The 21,629-nt window shown below is 42.9% G+C and overlaps 1 protein-coding gene across 8 annotated transcripts in view; it reads right to left on the bottom strand.

Moving 5' to 3' along the window:
• The window catches only part of VIT (vitrin), a 215,577-nt gene that overhangs the window by 125,670 nt on the left and 68,278 nt on the right, over positions 1–21,629 (bottom strand). For 7 of the 8 annotated variants that reach the window (XM_029593919.1, XM_029593921.1, XM_029593920.1 and 4 more), the window contains 2 exons: positions 18,848–18,925; positions 2,658–2,870 (listed from right to left, as the gene is read on the bottom strand). In XM_029593919.1, coding sequence (XP_029449779.1) covers positions 2,658–2,870; positions 18,848–18,925 — 291 coding nt within the window. The remainder of the gene's footprint in view (positions 1–2,657; positions 2,871–18,847; positions 18,926–21,629) is intronic. The other variant, XM_029593925.1, reaches the window with a different exon arrangement.

The raw sequence follows: 21,629 nt of genomic DNA, 5'->3' as shown, positions 1-21,629 counted from the left end.
CAGGAGGACCTTGCAAGACTGGAAGATTGGGCATCCAAATGGCAGATGAAATTTAATGTGGACAAGTGCAAGGTGTTGCACATAGGGAAAAATAACCCTTGCTGTAGTTACACGATGTTAGGTTCCATGTTAGGAGCTACCACCCAGGAAAAAGATCTAGGCATCATAGTGGATAATACTTTAAAATCGTCAGCTCAGTGTGCTGCAGCAGTCAAAAAAGCAAACAGAATGTTAGGAATTATTAGGAAGGGAATGGTTAATAGAATGGAAAATGTCGTAATGCCTCTGTATCGCTCCATGGTGAGACCGCACCTTGGATACTGTGTACAATTCTGGTTGCCGCATCTCAAAAAAATATAGTTGCGATGGAGAAGGTACAGAGAAGGGCAAGCAAAATGATAAAGGGGATGGAACAGCTCCCCTATGAGGAAAGGCTGAAGAGGTTAGGGCTGTTCAGCTTGGAGAAGAGATGGCTGAGGGGGGATATGATAGAGGTCTTTAAGATCATGAGAGGTCTTGAACAAGTAGATGTCACTCGGTTATTTACACTTTCGAATAATAGAAGGACTAGGGGGCATTCCTTGAAGTTAGCAAGTAGCACATTTAAGACTAATCGGAGAACATTCTTTTTCACTCAAAGCTCTGGAATTTGTTGCCAGAGGATGTAGTTAGTGCAGTTAGTGTAGCTGGGTTCAAAAAAGGTTTGGATAAGTTTTGGGAGGAGAAGTCCATTAACGGCTATTAATCAAGTTTACTTAGGGAATAGCCACCGCTATTAATTGCATCAGTAGCATGGGATCTTCTTAGTGTTTGGGTAATTGCCAAGTTCTTGTGGCCTGGTTTGGCCTCTGTTAGGAACAGGATGCTGGGCTTGATGGACCCTTGGTCTGACCCAGCATGGCAATTTCTTATGTTTCTTTGTATCAGACTAACTCGGGGCCAGTCAGCGCAGTGGGATTTACAAATCCTCTCATTTGTCTGGCTAAATTCAAACCTGGACAAATAGCACTGAGTATGTGCCTTCTAGATCTTTAACAACTAGTCTGAGTTAATTTTTCAAATTAGTTGTGCACTCACCTAACAGTATTATCTAGATCATCTTTTCTTATTTGGTTTATAAACTAAGGCCTAGATTAATAATTTTGCTATAAATTTTGCATGAATAGCTCCTGTGATTAAAAAAAAAAAAAAAGAGGCGTGGTTAGGATAATTTTTGAGTTACTGCAACACGTGCTATTTTCCCACTTCGCATAGGTATTTTACTGCAACGCATGTACAATTTGTCGCACCCATGAAATTTTCACTTTGCAGCTTGTGAAGTGCTCAGACTGGCATTTCCACATTTTGGCTACTCCTGGCTAGAGAGAGAAACTTTACAAGACTCTCATATTAGTCAACTAGTACCTTGAGGTGAGGTTTTAGTGGTGGTCTAGGGCAGGGATGGCGAAGTCAAGTCCTCGAGGGCTGCAAACAGGCCAGGTTTTCAGGATATCCACAATGAGCACGCATGAGAGAGATTTGCATCCAGTGGAGGCAGTGCATGCAGATCTTTCTCAATCAAATTCATTGTGGATATCCTGAAAACATGGCCTGTCTGCAGACCTTGAGGACTGGACTTCGCCATCCCTGGTCTAGGGTTTGGGGGGCAGTTTTACATGCACAATCAGAAGTTCAAACTGCACAGTATGCATCAGTGAAGATTTGATGTGATTTGGAATGAGGAAATGTAAACAAAGATGAGATTTGTACATTGTACTCTCGACCTGGTTTGATGCACTCTCTAGCTATCAAGCTAGGACAAGAGTTCGTTGTACAAATCTCATCTTTGTGTACCTTTCCTCACTCCAAATCAATCAAATCTTCACGGCATACTGTGCTGTTTGTACCTCTGATTGTGTAAGTAAAACCCTAGACAACCATCAAAACCTCACCTCGAGTTCCTAGTTGACCCTCCTACAGTGGTATAAATAGTAGTTGACTAATATGTGTGCCTCCCCAGAGGCTGTCTCTCTCTCTCTCTCTCTCTACACTACACTCCACTCCTGCCCGAAATGAGCTATGCAACGTTAAACACCCCTCTTTTTCATAAACTCTGCCCAAACTCCTCCCCTTTGACTAAATTTTCAGAATTTGCATACACATCTTGTGAGGTGAAAAATAACGCATGTGTTATGGCATTATCGTGGGTGTTAGGGCCCTAACCCATTTTGATGAATGTCCCTGTAAGACTGTAAGCTCTCTAGGGATAGGGAAATAGCTACAATAACTGAATGTAATCTGCTTTGAAGTGCAGAAAAACAGAATATAAAAAAATCAGATAAAATAAATGTCACGTGAGACGGAGTCAAAGTTTTACTGAAAGTGAGATATATTCACTTTCCTTCCCATTACCTAACAACAACAAAGAAAGAAATGCTACTTTGGTTATAATTATAAGGAAGTATTCCTGATTTGGCATATAATGCTCGTATCAGAACTCTTTCCTAGCCTGCTCTTATAGTAAAAATATCCTTTCTTCTCGAGAGTTGTAAAGCAAAGAGTCATATTTAAAAAATAGAGATTGAAAACTAAAGTCCTTTATTTTTTATGCAATACAAAATGCAATATCTGAGATGGCACAACTCCCCCCCCAAAAAACCAGCCTCCCGTCTACTGACCTGTATCCCGTGCGCGATGCACTGGAGGACGAGGCTTGACAGTAGTAATTGTTATGGTGCTGGCTGTCGTGGGAGTTGTTGTTGGTTTCGGCGGTGTAGTTGTGGGTTCTGGTGTGGTTGTGCTGGTGGTGGTGGCTGTGGTGCTGGTGGTGGTGCTGGTGGTGGTAGACTGTGGTACTGTTGATGCATGAAATTCTTTCCGGAACACATCTTCTAGAATAATTGTCCATGGTTACTGCAAGTCTTTTCAGTGTAATATACAGTTTTTTTTTGTTTTTTTTTTAACTCGCAGCCTGTACATGATATCCAGTAATTATTACCATTCAATAGGAGCTCATACATTCTGCAAACTTGTCGCTATTTTGTAGCTGCTGTGATACAAGGATATGCATTTTTTTCTAAGGAAAACCCTCATTTCATATTTTTAGAAAATTAAATGAAAACAAAAAAGATGCCTCCAAAATTCATTTTTATCCTCATTTCATTTCAGAAGCAGGCAAGACCCCCTAATTGCAGCCTAAAAATTGAATAACACCTCCCTGGATTTTTTTCTGTCCCTCGACCTTCCTTGAAGCCAATCTTACCCCCATCCGTGAGAGTCGAACTTTGCAGAAGCGGTGGGAATTGGGCAGAAGTGATCCTGATCCACCCAGTCTTGTTTTCAAAATGGCACTGGCCGGCCCTGAGTCCAGTGCCATTTGGTTGTGTGGCTGTATGTTGTACAAAATGGTGCAAGCCTCAATTTTAAGTCTGAACTTGGCAGGGCCTGAAGTAAGTGATCAATGCTCCTGTCCCATTTCTACCGTTTGTGTTACAGCCCCCATGGATTGTATAAGATCAGATCAGGTCGGGGGGGGGGGGGGGGGGATCAAGGGAAGCCTTGGTGGGGATTGGGGGGGGGGATTTTTATTAATTTTCATAGTGCGGTAGGTTTTTGGTGGTGGGGGCAGGGGGATCCTTCTTTTCTCTTTAAATTTCCAATTTTATGGGGTTTTAGCTTTATTTTCATTCAGCTGAATGAAACAAACCAAAATAAACATCAAACAAAACAAACAAAAAATTTAAAAAACCCAAGATGCAATGAAAAAAATGTGGTGCATACAGCTAATGAAGTAATCATGCATGCCATCTAGACAAAATGGGGATTACAGATCTATTCCTTACAAATATTTAAAATGAGTTCTTCATCTGTCTATTTTATGGGAATGATGACCAATTAAACCCAAAAGCTGGTGAAACAAGTTACCATGACTGTCGGCAACATCCCTTTAAGGAGGAAAATTGTCTTTAGCTTTCATTACAAAAGAAACACCCTTTTTTTGCACCATTTTCTCTCTGTCTTGGAAGGGACAGAGAACTGAGGATGGTTTCTAGCTAGGGTCTCTTGCATGGAAACAATGAGAGCTAAGACAATGGGCCATTAGGCTAACCACAGAAAGAAAATGGCACCCAAATTAATTTCAATTTACTTTCATGATAAATGAATGTTAACAGTTGGTGTCCTTTCCTTTTTCCTTATAGTAATAGTCAAAACAATGCTGGTGAGCTGTACTATGCTAGAAACCATCATAGGTGGTATGAACATACCATTTTAGTCACAATGTTGCAGCAAAGTTCACAAAGGGCCTTATTCTCACACAACAGAAGCCTCATTTCAGCTTATCAGATGACTAGGGAATCAAACTTTAAACATGTGTAACTCTAATCTCGGGGCACATAAAATGATGGGAGCATTTCCCTACTAGAGTAAGGGTCCACCTCTAAAATATATTTAGTAGGTTCCAAATTATAGGTCATTAGATGATGAAATGGACCCAGCTAGAAACAGCAGGTGTAACTCACGTTCCCTTCACCAGTCAGGGAGAACTGCGTCCACCTTCCCTCCATAAACCCTGTCCCCCATAACTATCTCTGAGTACTGGTATAAATAAAGTATCAGTGTCTCATTTCTCTCTGGTAAACCCAAACTCTCAGCTTTATTTCTGGTATTCAAGCCAGTCACGATGTACAGGAATAGAATAGGGTAGGCATTTCATTACTGAATAGGGATGTGCATTCGTTTTTCCCGAATTAGGCAATTTCAACGAATTCGGAATGGTTTGGGAGAACCGAAAAATGATTGAATTTTTTCCAGGTTAGTGCGCGCTAACTCCCCGTTAGTGCACGCTATCGGGAGTTAGTGCGCACTAACTCGAAAATCGGGGCCCTCAAAAAATAAAAAAACCCCGAACCGTGGGGAAAAATGAAATTCCTGCGGGAGGGTCCTGAAACGAAGCCTGACACAATATGAAAACCCGAAGCACATCTCTATATACTGAATACTCAGAATTCATGGGATACAATACTCAGAGTAAATCTTCCCCATTGTTATACCATTTGATACCCCAAAGGATCACAGTACCAGTCAGCATTCACTTGAACAGGAATAAGAGTGTCCAACTCCCGATATTAAACATTTTATTGGAATATATGGATTACATTCCTTACAGTTCCACGTACCCAAATTTTCCGACTTTTAGGTATACATCCTTTCATATCCCAACAGGTACTTTACTTCCCTCCGAGTCCTCTTCCTTTCACACGCCAGACTCACATTCACCAATCATCTAAACCCAGACTCTTAAGGGGACCAACCCACCATCCCGTATTCATAACATTAAGACATCGTGTTGTCATTCAGTTGTATTACACACCCGGAATCTAAATCTAGTGGTTCTGTAGACAATTTTCAAAGATTTTCATGCAGATAAGGAGGATGTAGGCTGGGGGAGTGATTTCATTTTCAAATCACTGTACACAAGGCTTGTGCCACTGGGTGTGCAAACCTTGCCATCAGTACCAGACGGCAGCTTCTGGGGGCAGCAAAGAGCTGCAGCATTCACAGCAAAATAATAGATCCTGACAGCCATGCAGACTCAAAGAACCATCAGTGCTTTTAATCAGGGAGAGGTCCAAACTGAGTGAGTGGAGAAGTTATTTGGATAATTTTACTTAGATGTACCTGGTTATGTGTTCCATTGAATATGCCTGGATAAAGTTATCTGGCGCTATCCTGCTAAAGTTATGCCCTGCCCCCAGAATGCCCCTTTTATCTGGCTTAAATGTTCTTTGAATAATGATTTACCTAGACAAAATTTAAATGGAGAGTAAGACAGGGAAAGTTTTAAAAGCATAGATTTGTCTGGATAACTCCCAAATGTCCTAGACAAATCTTTTGAATATGGACCTCTTTGTTTTCACTTTTTTCATATATGCAAATAAACAGCTGCACCAAGCACCATTTTGTTTATTTTTGTGTTTTAGGTATTATTATTATTATTATTATTTTACAGTAGTTTGCCTCACTTTGAGTCTTCATCACTCTCTTTTTTTTGGGCCTGGTAGTTCCTCCCTTCCTCCTTTTTCATCACGCTCAATTGCACCCAGTGCTGGGATTCTGGTGCCACGAGCCTTCAGACACAGTAACCCATAGAGTCTCCTCCTATTTTCATAGACCCTTCCTCCCTCCCACTGTTCCTAGTTTGCTTATTGTAGCAATGGGCCTGAGGCCAGGAGGAGCCATGCACCTGAGCTCTTTTTAGAAACCCTGAATCATGGGCTCTACATCCAGCCAACAGGTGTCACTCTTGACAATGAGTGTGACTCCCTCCCTCAGCAGCGCTGTGAATGCTGCCACCCCGGCCCCAACCAATCCAGGGGCTGAGCCAAGAATCCTCTGCATGGCACTGCCACGCGGTCAGCTCTGCGTCTTACACTTCTCTCATGTTTTTGGGAGAAAGGGATCATGAAATAAAGATTGTACCTAATTAATTCACTCCCGCCTCTCCCCTCTGCCAGCCACAGTGTCTTTGGAGAAGGAAGGGTTTAAAAACCATAGCGTTTCTCATATTAAGTGTTTCCTTTCTGCCTTCACATTCCCATAATTGTGGTGTTTTTTTTTTTTTTTTTTTTTGCTGTTTCCAAACTGTTGCAGCAACAGAGGTTTCCCAGAATTACTGGTGCATTGTGTAAAAGAACTACCATAAAGCTTGTTGCTACTGAAAAAGCCGGCAGCCCCTGGAGGGGAGGGAGAGAGGTAGAATGGGTGCTCTGGGATAGGGAGGGGAAAAAGACAAAGGGGTATGAGTGGGTATAGACAGAGGAGGGTCACAGGGAAGTGTATGGAGGAGAAGGCAGAGAAGAACCAGGGGGGAGAAAGGGGGTAAGGAACATGAGGAAAGGAAAAGAGAGAAATGGGAGGGAAGGAAGAAAAAGTTTGAGAGAAGCCACAGGTGAGGAGGGAGAGGAGAGGCAAAAGGGGAGCCATGGGAATGCAGGAAGAAGGAGAGAGAAGGCTCAAAGGGAGAGAGAAAGAATGACAAATGGGGCACAGAGGGAGAGGAGGAAGAGGAGAGAGCTGGACTGCTGAGAAGGGCTAAGGGACAGTGAGAGACAGAGGGCTAGGAGGGGGTAAGGGATACATAGGTGGGAGGGAATGAGTCAGGGAAGGATGGGGTGGAGAGTTGGAGGAATAAAATGGCAAATAGAAATGTGAGAAGTAAAAAAACAAACAAAACAAAATATGAGATGCAAAATTATGAGAGATGTGAAGTGCTGACAGATGGAAGACATTATTTTGGCGGTCATATTAGTCCGCTTGAATGCACAGAAATAAAGGTTAACTAATAAAAACTTTATAATCTCTCTCTATATAAGACGATACCTTTTTATTCAATTTTATTTCTGTGCAATTGAGGAATGTATTGAGAGGCACAGAGGAGCAGAAGAATCTGGGCATATGGAGGGGAGCAAACCCAAGGTGTCATTGCCACCCCCACAGTATGGCCCCTCCTGCTTTTAAACTGACTATAAAAGACACGACAAGGAGGAGTCCCAAAGGCCTTCCATACGATAAACCCCCCCCCAAAAGAACACACCCTCAGCCAATTTCAACCACCCATCAAACCTTGCATCTCCAATTCTGTTACCCATACTCCACATTCACAGTCATTCCCCCAACAGCAGCACTAGGACGTTTACCCCTTACACTAGGACGTTTACCCCTTACAACTTACCATACAAAATAATATAATCAAATTCTGGTATCATCTCATTCACAGCAACACACACTACTTCCATTGCCGGTCACTTTGCAAAGATAAAAAAACAAGCAAACTCAACAACAAAAATAAAACTATGACTCAAACAGCCACAACCCTACCTATAAAATATTACACTGGGGCCTAGAACACCAGTACACCACCTGATGGAAAAAGAGAACAAGCAGGCTGCTAGACATCCCTACACAGAAACTACCTGACAGCAGAATCTCTTCCATCAGCCACACAAGCAGAACACAGACTGATCCTTACCTAATCTAAAATAAAGGACCACAATTTAGAAAGAGAAACACACAGACAAAACTGAAGTGGAAACCCCAAGAAGCCAGACTCTAAGCAGTACAATACTGAAAAGAAGAGAAACAAATGCATTTCTGCTTACAGTGAGCAAAATATAAAGATACAGGAAATGCACATTCTCAAAGTTGATGTATTCCAGTCTCTAAAAACTGAAAATGAAATGCAGTTTGTGTCGACCTTGCTTGTCTGGGCATTTTATTTTTCTCGGTAGGTTGGTCCTTATTTCATTTTTTGGGCTTCTAAGATCTTTTCTGGGATTTTTTCCATTTTTCATTTGTTTCTCTCTCCTCCTGTCTTCTTTTCCTTCCATGTGTCTCTGACACTGATCTTTCCCTTGTGTCTTTGCTTTCCATTTTCTCTGCTCTGCTTCTCGACCCATTCATAGCAAGAATTAACCCTTCTTTCCCCCTTTCAGTCCTCAGGCTCCCCCTTATCTTCCACCTACCTACCAGCATTTCATTTTCCATTCTCCTCCTTCCCCAGCCCTCTCTTACTCCTTCCCCAGCCTCCTATTCCTCTCTAACTTTTACTTATATAATTTAAGTGAATATTCCCACCAGATCTGTCCTCATCCCATCCCTAGTTTTCATCTACCTTCCTCTGACTATCAACCCCAGGTTATCTCCTCCTGAACTTTTACCCCTACCCAACTTCCCATTCCCCAGCCCATTTCCCCACTTTCACTCCCTTTACAGAACTGCCCTCTCCCAGCCCTTCTGCTTCCTTCATGCCATCTCTCCACCCCTCCCCACATTTCCAGATTCACAACCCCATTCCGTCTAATACCCCCACCCATGTCCCCTGCTCTTCTCCTATCCCAAGTATCTGGGGACAGAGAAATAACCACAGTACCTCAATGTAATTCACTTTGAAGTGCCAACAGGTGTAAAATAAATACAACACAATACAATAAAAGAGAAATGTCCACTTTCCTTAGGACTTATTTCCCCATCCCTGAATTCCTCTTTCTCCCACCCTTATTCTCTTATCCCTGCTGCCACCTTGTTTCTTCTGCCTCATGAAGCCTCTAAACCTTCTCCCATATCCCCAGGTTTCTCTTCTTTCCCCAATTCTTCCTTCTCCTATTTTCAGTTTTTGCACTCTCTCTCCTTCTATCCTTGGTCTTTTCTTTCTCCATCTTTTTCCCTCAAGATCCTCTCTCCCTCTACCCTTTCCCCATTCCATCACCCTCGTTGTCTTTCTTGCCCCATCACTATCCTGGGGCCTCCATCTCTTCTTCCCCCCCTCATCTAGGATCCCCTTTCTCGCCATACTGGATTTTCTCTCTCTCTCTATGCTTCATCCACCCCAGATTTGGTTTTCCCTCTTCCTAATCCCCAGGAAACTTTCCTGATCACCCTCCTCATGTTTCTGCCCTCCCCTTATCTTTAGGGAAACCCGTTTTTCCCTAATCTCTGCCCCCATTCATTCCCTGTCCTCTTTCTGCCCCATGCCAAGTTTGGACTTCCTCTCCTGTCAACTCCATCCTGTGTCTCCCCGCACAATAGCAGAGTTTCCTACTTTTCTCTTCTTCCCTGGATCCCTCCACACACTCCCCCTCCCCAGGCCCCAATAGCAAAGTTCTAGCTCTTCCCCTCCCCCAATCACCAAGTCTCCAGCATTGCCCCCCCTTACTCAAATGGCTGGTCTTCCACCTCCCCCAAAGGAATCTGAGTCGCCCTCTTTCCCATCTTGGAGTTTCAAAGAGAGCTTCTCCTGCCACCGCCAGAGCTTCTCTCTCATTTCCTGGAGTCCATTTCCTGCCCCCCCATGCTGGAGTCACCTCGGTTGTCTTTCCCACAGTGGCCCCAGTGCAGTTAAAACTGGCTGCCTCTTCAGCAACCTCTGTCTCTGCCTTTGCTGTAGGGTCCCCGAGCACCTTCTGGGCTCCTCGCCCTTGTGTGCTTCCTAGAGACTGATTTAGGATTTTGGCGGTGCTATCACCCCCCCCTCTTCCCCTTCCTAAGACACAGTTCCCTACGTTTCCTGTGGCAGCTCAGGGTAGATTCTGTGGGAAAAATTTAAAAATCCATGGTATAACGAACAAATCAAAGAAGTAAAACGGATTCTTAGAAAGAAAGAAAAAGAATGGAAAAAACCAAAACAACTGAGAACTTAAGTAAATACAGAAAACAACTGGCCTACTACAAAAAAGTAATTCTAGAAACCAAAAAGAAGTATTTTAGCTCAAAAATAGAAAAGTTTGCAAATAATGCTAGAAACCCTATTTAACATAGTTACAAACCTCACCAGCGACAACACTAACAATCTGCAGACCTTACAAGAGATTTGATGCAACGAAGTAGCTCAATTCTTTAAAGACAAAATTGAAAACTTAAGAACAAAAATCCCTAATACAACCAAACAAGAGATTAAAATGCCCGCAAGGGACATCAACACATGGTCAGAGTTTGAAGAAGTGAAGTTGAGAACATGATAAAAAAAACCAAACCCTACTTCTCCCTCAATCGACTCCATACCCATATTGGAATTAAAAAAACTTGCCAACACAGTAGCTCCAACATTAACTAAAATCATCAACCTTTCCCAGAGGAAGGATCAATGCCAGATACCCTGAAAGGAGCCATAATCAAACCAATCATTAAGAAAAAAAAAACCTTGACCCCCCTAAATCTGAGCAACTATAGACCAGTCTCCAACTTACCCCTAATAGCCAAACTAATTGAAAAAACAATCCAAAAACAACTATCAAACCACTTAGAAATTAATAACATATTATATCCTGCACAGCATGGATTTCGCAAACACTACAGTACCGAGACATTACTACTAGCTCTATCAGATAATATCTTAAGAGGCTTTGATACAGGAACACATTACATTCTGGTTCTTCTGGATCTCTCTGCAGCATTTGACACTATAAATAACAAAATACTAATCAATAGACTAAAAGAGATAGGACTCAATAACAAAACAATAGACTGGTTTGAATTATACCTAAGCAACAGGTGTTTCCAAGTACAAATCAAAGACACATTATCAGACAAAATCAAACTACAAACAGGAGTCCCATAGGGATCAGCCCTGTCCGCAACTCTCTTTAACATTTACCTCCTCCCAGTATGTCACCTACTCTCAGGACTAATGGTTCAGCAGCCTGACATTCCTGTCATATAAGGATTATCAAAGATACATAAATCATTAAATTCTCCACCGTACTGCCTGATAGTGTTGGCACTAATTTTAGTTTTAGAACCATTGACTATAATTGTAAGTGCTGTGATACATGATAAGGCGCAATACATGAAATCTTTCATACAAGACACGTCTTGTATGCTCCAGATATTGGAAGAGGTCATTGTGGTCACTGATCAAGATCTTTTTGTGACCTTGGATGCACAGGCTTTGTACATCAGTATTCTATAAGAAGGTGCATTAGAAATGATTAGAGATACTATAACCTGCTTACTACATCCTTAGGGACAGATTTTAAAATCCCTTGTGCATAAATCCAGCTGGATTTAAGCGCGCCAAACCTATTTTGCATAGGCCTGGCAATGCGTGCATGTCCCAGGGCTTTGTGAAAGGGGCGGGGCGGGACCGAGGCCTCCGGCACAGCAGCCATGCCGGGGGATCGCTCACCAGCACTTGACTGGCGCACACAACCTACGTCTGCCCAAAGGCAGGCGCAACTTCCAAAATAAAGGTTGGGGGGGTTTAGGAGGGCTGGGGGACGGGTTAGGTAGGGGAAGGTGGGGGTGGTGGAAGAAATGTTCTGAAATCGGAGCGGCCTTGGAGGGAACAGGGAAAGTCATCGGGGCTCCACTAGGGCTCGGCGCATGCAAGGTGCACAATTGTGCACCCACTTGCGTGCGCCGACCCCGGATTTTATAACATGTACCCGGCTGCGCGCGCATGTTATAAAATCGGGCGTAGATTTATGCGCACCCTAAATTTATGGAACTCCCACCTAACCCACAATAAAACACCTACTCTCTCAACTATCACTCACTCTCAACCAAAGCAAAACAGAAATCCTTTACATATCCAACAAACCCACGCGACCTCCCTGCACAGACCCCACCACACACCAACAAAAAAACCAAATACTCTCCACAGTAAAAAACCTAGGCATCATCATAGATAGCCAAATAAACTTCAAAAAACACATCAACAACACCCTAAGAGATGGATTCCACAAACTCCAGATCCTATGAAACTCAAACCACTTCTCTATCCACAAGACTTTCGAACAGTCCTACAGGCCCTTCTGGTCTCTAAATTTGACTACTGTAACACACTACTACTAGGTCTCCCAGCATCCTCCCTTAAACCTATCCAACTTCTTCAAAACGCTGCTGCCAGAGCTCTCACAAACACCAGAAGATCGTAGCACATCACACCCATACTTAAACAACTACACTGGCTGCCCATTCAGCAAAGAGTCCAATACAAGGCTCTAACCATAATACATAAACCCTCCTAAACAACAAATCCAACTGGCTAACCCCACCCCTTCACCTCCACACCCCACCAAGGAACCTCCGATCATCAAACAAAGTCTCTGAAAGCAACATACAAATTATCAACAGGAGAATGAATGCTTTCACTTGCTGGACCCACCTTGTGGAACAAGCTCTCTATTGAACTCAGAACAGATCCATCAATTCAATCTTTCAAGAAAAAACTTAAAACCTGGCTATTTCACAAAGCCTTCGCAGCAATAATGTGACCAAATCCTTCACCAGACCCTATCCCCTACAACCATTGAAAACCTGTCAATTACCACCTCAATCAGTACCTGCAATAACTACTCGTTAGACTTTGTTCAGCTGTTTATCCACTTTATGTGTTACTTTGTAATCGACAAGAGGAGCCCTGTCCATACTAACTCATCAGCTCTCTGTACACTGCCATGATATACATTTTATTTACCCTTGTTATTTGGTCACCTCTCATCAATCATAGAGGTTCTATTGTAAGGTAAAATTTCTGCGCCATTGACTATTGTTTAACGTTCCTATTTTCTTTTTATCCGTTAACCTGTTACAGATGTTCATTGTATTAGACAAAAGGAAATGTTTGATTTCCTGCACCACTCATGTTGACTGTAAACAGATGTGATATCTAAAAGTGAATACCGGTATAGAAAAAACAAATAAAAATAAATGTGTAAAAGGATTTATGCCTCATGATTTTGTTTGAATTTGTTGACATTGAGAAAGAAGATAGGGGTAGGGTTTTTTTTGTCACAAGACTAGATTTCTGTCCATCTTTCTTATGCTTCACTCGATGCACCACTTTGTGTCCCTGCGTATTTGTGTGTATTTTCTGTTTGTGGTCTTCTGTGTTCTGGCCAGAAATGTAATGTCTTTGTAACAGGTGTGCAAGAAATAGCTCACAGTTCTGCAGTACTTCGTGGTGCTACTGAAGTATGCTGGCATGGTTTATTCTTCTTGAAATCTTTGATCATCTGGTCCTTGGGAACTCTAGTCCATGTCCAGGCATACCACCAATTATCCTGAGCTTTACCAAATCAAAAAGAAAGACCATCTTCTCTTTATGCAAATTATCATCCAGCAGGATCTAGCTATGCATATGCCTCATTCGCAGGAATCACTGAGCTGGATTGTGAATTAGCTAATACAAAAATAAAAAAGTCTCCTTATCTAATTTTTGCAGGCTACTCAAATTTGCTTTCTTTCACTAATTGTGTGTCTGTCAGTCTTACTGGCATACCTACAGCTCAAGTACAGAAGAATTTTAGCACCTGATTTACTAAGGCTTTTCTCCCATTCCGTGTCTATGGGAAAAATGCTTAGAAAATGAGGTCCTTTGTTAGCAGAGAGATCTTCTTTAGATTTTCTCACCCCAGTTATTCATTAGGAGATTTAGTTCCAATCAAATTCTTGCAGGTCTAAAAAAAAACAACCCCTTCCCTTTTATAAACAGCAGTTCACTCTGCCAGGGTACTTGTGCTTCAGTCTGTAGTTAGTCTCTAACTGAACAAATCTTTGAATTTAGTGTCCAAATTCACAATTAAACAGATTACATTTGAGCTTCTCATCACTCAAACTCTTAATTACAATAGATTACTAGGTCCATGCGCAGGGGTGGTTCTATAATGAGGCAAGGTGAGGCAGCTGCCTCAGGCGGCAAAATTTTGGAGCAGAAAAAAGTGTCCCCCAAAATGCCTGGCGGTCATTTCACCTTACCATCTGATACTTATGTAGCTAAATGTTGGTGGGGTTCCCAACCCCCCTGCCAGCAGCTGAAAAAGGTGGAGGCCCCTTGTGCCGCCAGCAGAGTCCAACCTGCCATGGCTGAAGAGCAGAAGACCAAGTGGTCCAGTGGGCTAGAACAGAAAACCCCACCAGTGGCTGAAGAAGAAAATGGTCTGCGGCTGCTGGCAGCCAAAAAACAAAAAAAGGGAGAGAGCATGTGTGAGTGAGGTAGAGGGGAGTATATGTTTGTGAGAGAGCATATGCATGGGTATGTATGAGAAAAAGCGTGTGTTTGTGGGTGAGAGGGCATGTGCTATGAATGTGAAGAAGGAGCACATGTATCTGTGTGCGTGTGAGAGCATGTATGTAAGCATCTTCATGTGAGAGCATCTGTGTATGTGAGAGAGCATGTGTTGGAGGAGCTGTGTGCGTGTGTGATAGCATGTGTGAATATATGTATGTGTGTGACAGAGCATGTGTAAGAGCATCTATGTATGTGTGTAAGAACATGTTTGTGTGTGTGAGAACATGACTGTGTTTGTGTATATATGAGGAAAGGGTTGTTGCGACCATCGCTGCTCGACGCCCTCACTCCGCCCTCTTTACCTCTGTGGCGACTCCCTCTGGGTCTGATGGACTGCTGGCTGCCGTGGCATCTCCATCCCATCTCCCTCCGGCGTCCCTGGACCAGCTCGACGTTGCAGATCTGCCATGTTGCCTGAAGACTTAAGGCATGTGCGACACGTGCGCTCTGATTGAAGTACCACCAAGGGCGCGAACCTCAGGGGCATCCCCCTGAGATGACATCATCCGCTTCCAATATTTAAAGGTCTCTGTAATCGCTAACTAACTGAGTTAGCAAGGATTCGCTAAGGACTCGCTTTGGCTGTCCAAGCTATTCTGCTTCCTCGGACTTACCAGAGGTACCCGCTCCTCAGGGGCCTCACTCTTTTCTTTACTTTCAGATTACAGATAGGAACCAGTACTCGCTCCTCGAGGGCCCATGTTCCTGGATACTCTGAAGATTCTCTACTGCCTGGAAGCTATTGCTGCTACAAACAATTGTGAGTTACTATCGCTCTCTCAGAGCTTTCCCTGGAACCAGGTACTCGCTCCTCGAGGGCCTAAACCGTTCCAGCTCCTGAGCTTCCTTGAGACCTTACGTGAGTTTTGTCATCTAGTTCTGTTCATGAACTCTGCCTACTCACTTTCTACGGTTTCTCAACAGCTCAGCCATCCTGGATCGCTGTTCCAGTACCTGAGGGACACAACCCTGCCGGGCATATCAGCTCACTACTGCCACCTCTGGTGGTTTCAAAAACCTGTTTAATAAAAGAACTAATGTATGTTTGTCTCCATACTCAAGCCTAGCCGGTGGTCCCTCTCGGAATATCCTCCCGGGGGCGTGGTCATCTGCCACCGGCCCAGGGATCCATCCATACTATATCAGAATTACAGATTGCTACTCCCAGCTCTACACAGAACTTTCCTAACACGTTTGCTAACTACTTCCTCTTCAGGAGCCTGCAACACAGATCCATAACAGACTATCTCCGCAGTTTAACTAACATCAGATTCCTAACAGATTGCTACTCCTAGTTGATTGCTCTGCCCATCAGGCATCAGATCTACAACAGATTGTTAACTTCAGCAACTCGTAGCTTCAGATTAATAACAGATTGCTAACTCCAGTGGATCCGGCTTCAACTTTGGGATGTTGTTAACCCCATGGATCCGGCAGATTTCTCTGCCTTGCAGGCTATACCAGGCCTGGCTCAACGCATCTCAGAGCAGCAAGAAACTTTGGGGAAACATACTGCAGCAATTCATCAGCTACACACACAGAAGATACAAGGCACAGCTTCTAACCAAGAAGGTCAGTTACAGGAGGTAACTTTAAAGACTGCTGTACCACTGGCGGCTCCTATACGCTTTTCCAGAGAAATCCAGAAGACCCGGGGCTTTCTGAACCAGTGCTGCATGCACTTTACCTTACAGCCAACTTTATTTCCTACGGCTCTTTCAAAGACCACCTACATCCTGTCATACTTGGATGGGAGAGCCCTGTCATGGGCATCTACCTTGTGGGAACGCAAGGACCCTATTTTGCAGGACTTAGAAGGATTTATGGACTTGTTTAAATCCGTCTTTGATGACCCTGCTTGTATTTCTGTTTCCGGTTTTGCTTTAGTGGACTTGAAGCAAGGCAACAGGTCACTGGCTGAATTCACCATAGAATTCAAGACTCTTGCAGCAGAACTTCACTGGGATCCCAATTGTCTCAAGACTCTATTCTGCAGAGGCCTGGAATCCCGCTTAAAGGACGAGCTGACCGCTCGCCAGACACCTGACTCGCTGGATGAATTAATAGCCTTGGCCACTTGGATTGATCACTGGCTCCGAGACAAGGTGAAGGAATTCTGGCCTAAGGTGTTACCTGGGTTGAAATGGGCTAGTACTACCACTGCACCTCGGATGGTCTCAGTAACTTCTGCTGCTGATAAAGTTGAGCCGTTGCAACTTGGTCATGGACACTTGACCTCCAAGGAGAGAAGATTTTGGAAGAAACGCGGCCTGTGCATGTACTGTGGTCAGCCCGGCCATGATGTCCCTACATGCCCCATTCATCCGGGAAATGGACGGGCCTAAGTCCCGTGGGAGGACTGTTTTTGGGCCAAACTGCGTTTTCTCCTCTGCTCTCTCTTCCAGTCTCCGTGATCTGCGAACCGGCTACGGTTCAGACTCCTGCCCTGATGGACTCAGGAGGGATGGTCCAAGAAAACAAAGGGGTAGGTGATCTATGATACCATTAGGTGAACACACAGAAATAGATGCCTGATTCTTTTCCAAAACTTTATTGATGCAGAGACGTAAAAATCACCCGACTCAGGCCGAGTTTCGCAGCTCTTTAGCCGCTGCCTCAGGGGCTACAAACAGAGTAAACAATCACAAATCAATAATTTACTAAAAACCAATATTGATATTATTAAGATCTCATAAATATTAAAAAGAATTTTATCAAAATGAATAAAACATCCTTTTTAAACATCATCAAGATCTGAAATCAAATATCCACAATATAGAAAAAACTTAAAAAATATTATTAATGAATTAAATGGTGACAGTAAATAAAAATTTAAAACAGTGAAGTGTAAATCAAAAACATATTTGATGGTTCATGAAAAACTTTTTTGGTATAAGTTATTTTTTACACCTCTTCCAATTCCCATCTTCCAACCCCTCCTCCTGCATCTTGACCCAATTAAAAAAATGTCATAATAAGCCCCATTAGACCCCACTCTTCTCTCCTTTAAAAAAAGTTTCCCTCTGAGACTGGGTGGATCATTTGGTCCTTTTCTGTCATCATTTCTATGTTTCAAAACTTACATGAAATCCTGGTGGTCTAGTGGAGGGAGGAGTGAGTAGAGGGTGTTACTCCTGTCCCTAGTAGACCACCAGCATTTCAAGTGAACTTTGGGGAGGGGGAACCCAAGTGAGTGGTCATCTTAACTGAGAGCCAAGGCCTAAAGGGACTTCTTGCAAATTTGTATTTTTTGAATGGGTCAAGTGCAGGAGAGAGGTTGAGAGAAGGGGGTCCCACTAGACTTTCAAGGAATGTCACACAGTCCAGTGCAGCCCCTTTAAAACATGGCATCCCTAGGATAGGGACCGTCATAGCCTGTTGCCAAGGTAAGAAACTCGTGAATTTGCCGGCTGCAGTAACATGTAGAAAGCTACCATGGGATTTACTAAATTGTGATTCTTGGTAACACAGTTTAGTAAATCCCGTGGTAATTTTCCCTATAGTACAAATCCACACTTTAGTATGTAGGTCCCCATGTGCTTTGAAAGGGTCTCCAACTTAAGCATTTCTCACCAATATAAATGTATGAAAACTGGGGCACTTGTGTGTTAATATTTATCTGAATCCTATGTAATCATATAATTTTAAAAGACCACGCATTCCAGAATGATATTTTTAACATGAACACACCTATTATTCTAAAAGTATGTAAAACAGAGAACATAATTAGGACAAAACATAAAAATGGCCTAGGAATAAGACCAAAAGAATAACAGCTAAGAAACAAGCACATTGATATACTGAAGATTCAAGCTAGCTGCTGCCACTACTTTAAAATAGTACATTTTTACTTACTGAAGAACTGGTGCCTTATTGTGAAGTGCTCCTAATTATTCTGGACTGTAGCTTTTGCAAGGAGGCCTATTCCTTTAAGATCTTGCGACTGAGTCTGAGGACCCCTGATGTGTAAGTTTGTGGTCAGACCTCTAGAGGTAGTTACACATCCCTACACACACACACACCCCTATCTATCTAGGGAGGGTGTATATGTGTGTGTGTTTGTGTGTATATATATTTTTATTTTTTATTTTTTTATTTTTTTTTACTGTGATCACTTTTGTAGGAGGAAGCTCGAAGAGGCAACACTTGTGCAGTACTCCTGGATTTTTCAGCATAGAGAGTTTGTCTGTGTTCTAGATTATAAATTTTGGGCCTACTGCACAAGCCACTAGGAGGAAAAATCTCTTGGTAGAGATTACAGTGGAAAACAGACTCAGACATCGTAGAACGGAAGTTCCTTGCCTGTTTTATCTGTTGCATCTTTTGAAGTCACGTAGTCAAGAATGGCTGGGTAGGTTACGCCCCTTTTCGCTTTTCCTTCTGTGAAAAGAAACAATACAGGTTAAAAAGAGAGCCCGGCTGTTACTGGAAAAGAATTGTATACCTTGGGCCTTCTTGATTATTGACTATACTATATTGTGTTATTGTGGTCCTTAGAGTGTTTGTCAGAACATTTAAAGTTTTTGTACTGAGGAAAAAAAAACACAGAAGGAGGGCAAAAATGTAAGCCATTTCCACAGACACAACAGTGTTTTATCAGTAGAAATGGGCTCTCTGGTTATTGCCCACTCTCAATGTGGAGCAAAGCAAGTGGGTCGTTCAACAACATGTATAGTTTTACTTGCATTCCAGAGAAAGGAGTTTGCTCGGAGGGAGGTAACAACAAGCGGATTTTTGTAAAATCAAAACTACTTGCGATGCTTCTGATGGAAAAATTACCCACAGAGAAAGCAGGCATTGATCTTTACAGGTAATTTTTCCAGGGACATTAATCAAAGCAAAAATATCTGCATGTGTTTACTTTGATCATTCGTACAAACGCCATGGGTAAGAACTACACACAGAGTTTGTAACAACATGGGTAATTTGATTATTTACCTCAATATCTATATGAAATATTAAAAGGCATTATAGCAGAGGCATTGAGCATATCTTCTTTTAGAGCCTTGATAAGCATGTCAGATAAGATGATGTCTAGTATTATATTAAAATCCAAATACTTTACTTTGGGCAATAATTAGTTATTACTGCTCTCAATCACCATTTATATACTGAATCCAGTCAGGAGGAAAACTAATTTTTTTTTTTTTTTGCACCAGATTGTGCTCTTTATCCTAAAAATACCTTGCATTTCAGTGGGAGAATGATGGGTCTGTCTTTATTTAAAAACCTTTCTAAACAGCCTCCCTTGTCATATATAGGCCACTCAAAATGGTGTACAAAATTTAACCTAAATTATAAAACTAATAAAATACAGAAGATGAAAACAACAGATGCCATTTTGTGAATATAAGAGACTGCATTTCCTTATGAAAGACTGCCCATGTCTACTTCGTTTAGTGGTTCAAAATCCCTTTCACACATTCAGCTCCTGCACAGTAAAATGTATTAGGAAACTTGGGATGTGCCTTTCAGGCGCCAACATCACAAGACATTCTCATTCTTTTGTTGAAACTGTTTGTACTGTCTCAGTGCCCTTTATTAACAGATTTATTTATTTATCAAGTTTTATATACAGTCATTCGATTTCGCCTTCACAATGGTTTACAAAGTTACAGTGTTTAACAGTGTTTCAAAATGGTTCAAAAGGTTGCTAACATAGAAGTTATCATTTATGAACTTGGTTTGTATATTAATCAAAACATGTTACATAACTGAGTAATAATCATAACTTTCATGGGTCCTTCAGTTTGGCTAGTGTTATAGGAGGGGAGCAGTGTTTTAGAGTCAGTGGGTGAGTTGGTAGGCTTTAGTAAACATCCATGTTTTAGGTCTTTTTGAAAGGTTTTAAGTTTTCTTGTATTCTTAGTTCAATTGGGAGAGTATTCCAGAGTTTGGGGCTTCCAAGTGAAATTGCTCTCTTTTGAGTTGAGGTGAGTTGTTTAGATCGAGAAGGTGGGATCTTTAATAGTCCTTTGTTAGCTGATCTGAGGTTTCTGTTTGGAGCATGCAGTTTTATGGATGAACTTAACCAGTGACCTCTCCAAGTCTTGCCTGCCTGCCTTGTCCTTCCATCCTTGCCCGCCTACCTCATCTCTCTTAGCCCAGTTTCTCCTCAGACTAATTCTCATATTGAACACAGCCTGGGCCTGGACCACTCTCACCTGCCACCTGCCTTTGACCACAACCTAGATCTTGACCATTCTTGTCTGCCACCTGCCTTGGACCTCAGCCTGAACAACTATCCCTGTCTGCCGCCTGCTTCTGACCCTAGACACTGTTGAGCTCGGCAGTCCACTGGGCAGGCCCATGGATTGTTGCTCTTACCTCCAGCCCTGAGGCTGACCCGTCGCAAGCGGATGCCAGGGAAGATCTCCAAAGATGGATACAGTAGGCCACCACATGCCAGCCGCCTCTGCTGCTCCTGGAGATGCTGATGCTGCTCTCCCATGTCCATGCAGCAGGGCGTCGTGCTCAGCCAGCCTCCAATGCTGCATCAGCCCTGGGACCTCCTAAGGCAAAAATGCATCCGACCTTGCCCTTCTTAAAGGGCCAGTGACAGGGTATGACGATCGGCGCTTCCTGATCACATGGGGCATATATAAGGGCAACTCCTGCAGTTGTTCCCTGCCTCAGCAATAGGTCGATTTCCCTGGAAATAGTGCTTTGCCACAGTGTTCCTGTGCTCCAGTTCTTGGTTTCCATGTTCCTGACTCCTGTTCCTGTCTTGCCCCTGCTTCTGAGTTCTGTCTTCTTGTGGTCAATCGTCATCCCTTCTTCTTCTGTCTTCAATGTCTTTGCTCTTGCCTGTGCTTTTCCTCACCTACCCTCCACCTCTCTATTCCTCCTTGTTCCTCAGACGGATCTCTGGCTTGACCCCTGCTTGGACACAGACCCTGATTGATCTTTGCCTGCCACTGATGATTGACCTCCGCCAGCCACTGCCTCTGATTGACCTCCACCTGCCACTGATTACTGCCAGATCTCGAATCTGCTGCTGCTCCTTCCACCTTAGATCTTGGCCTGCAACTCTATTGTCTCAATGGATCCTCTCCTCGTCAGCAAAGGCCCACGCTTATATCCA

This window comes from Rhinatrema bivittatum, chromosome 3 (assembly GCF_901001135.1).
Source record: "Rhinatrema bivittatum chromosome 3, aRhiBiv1.1, whole genome shotgun sequence".
Taxonomy (NCBI): Eukaryota; Metazoa; Chordata; class Amphibia; order Gymnophiona; family Rhinatrematidae; genus Rhinatrema; species Rhinatrema bivittatum.
This window is presented reverse-complemented; position numbering and strand designations above follow the sequence as displayed.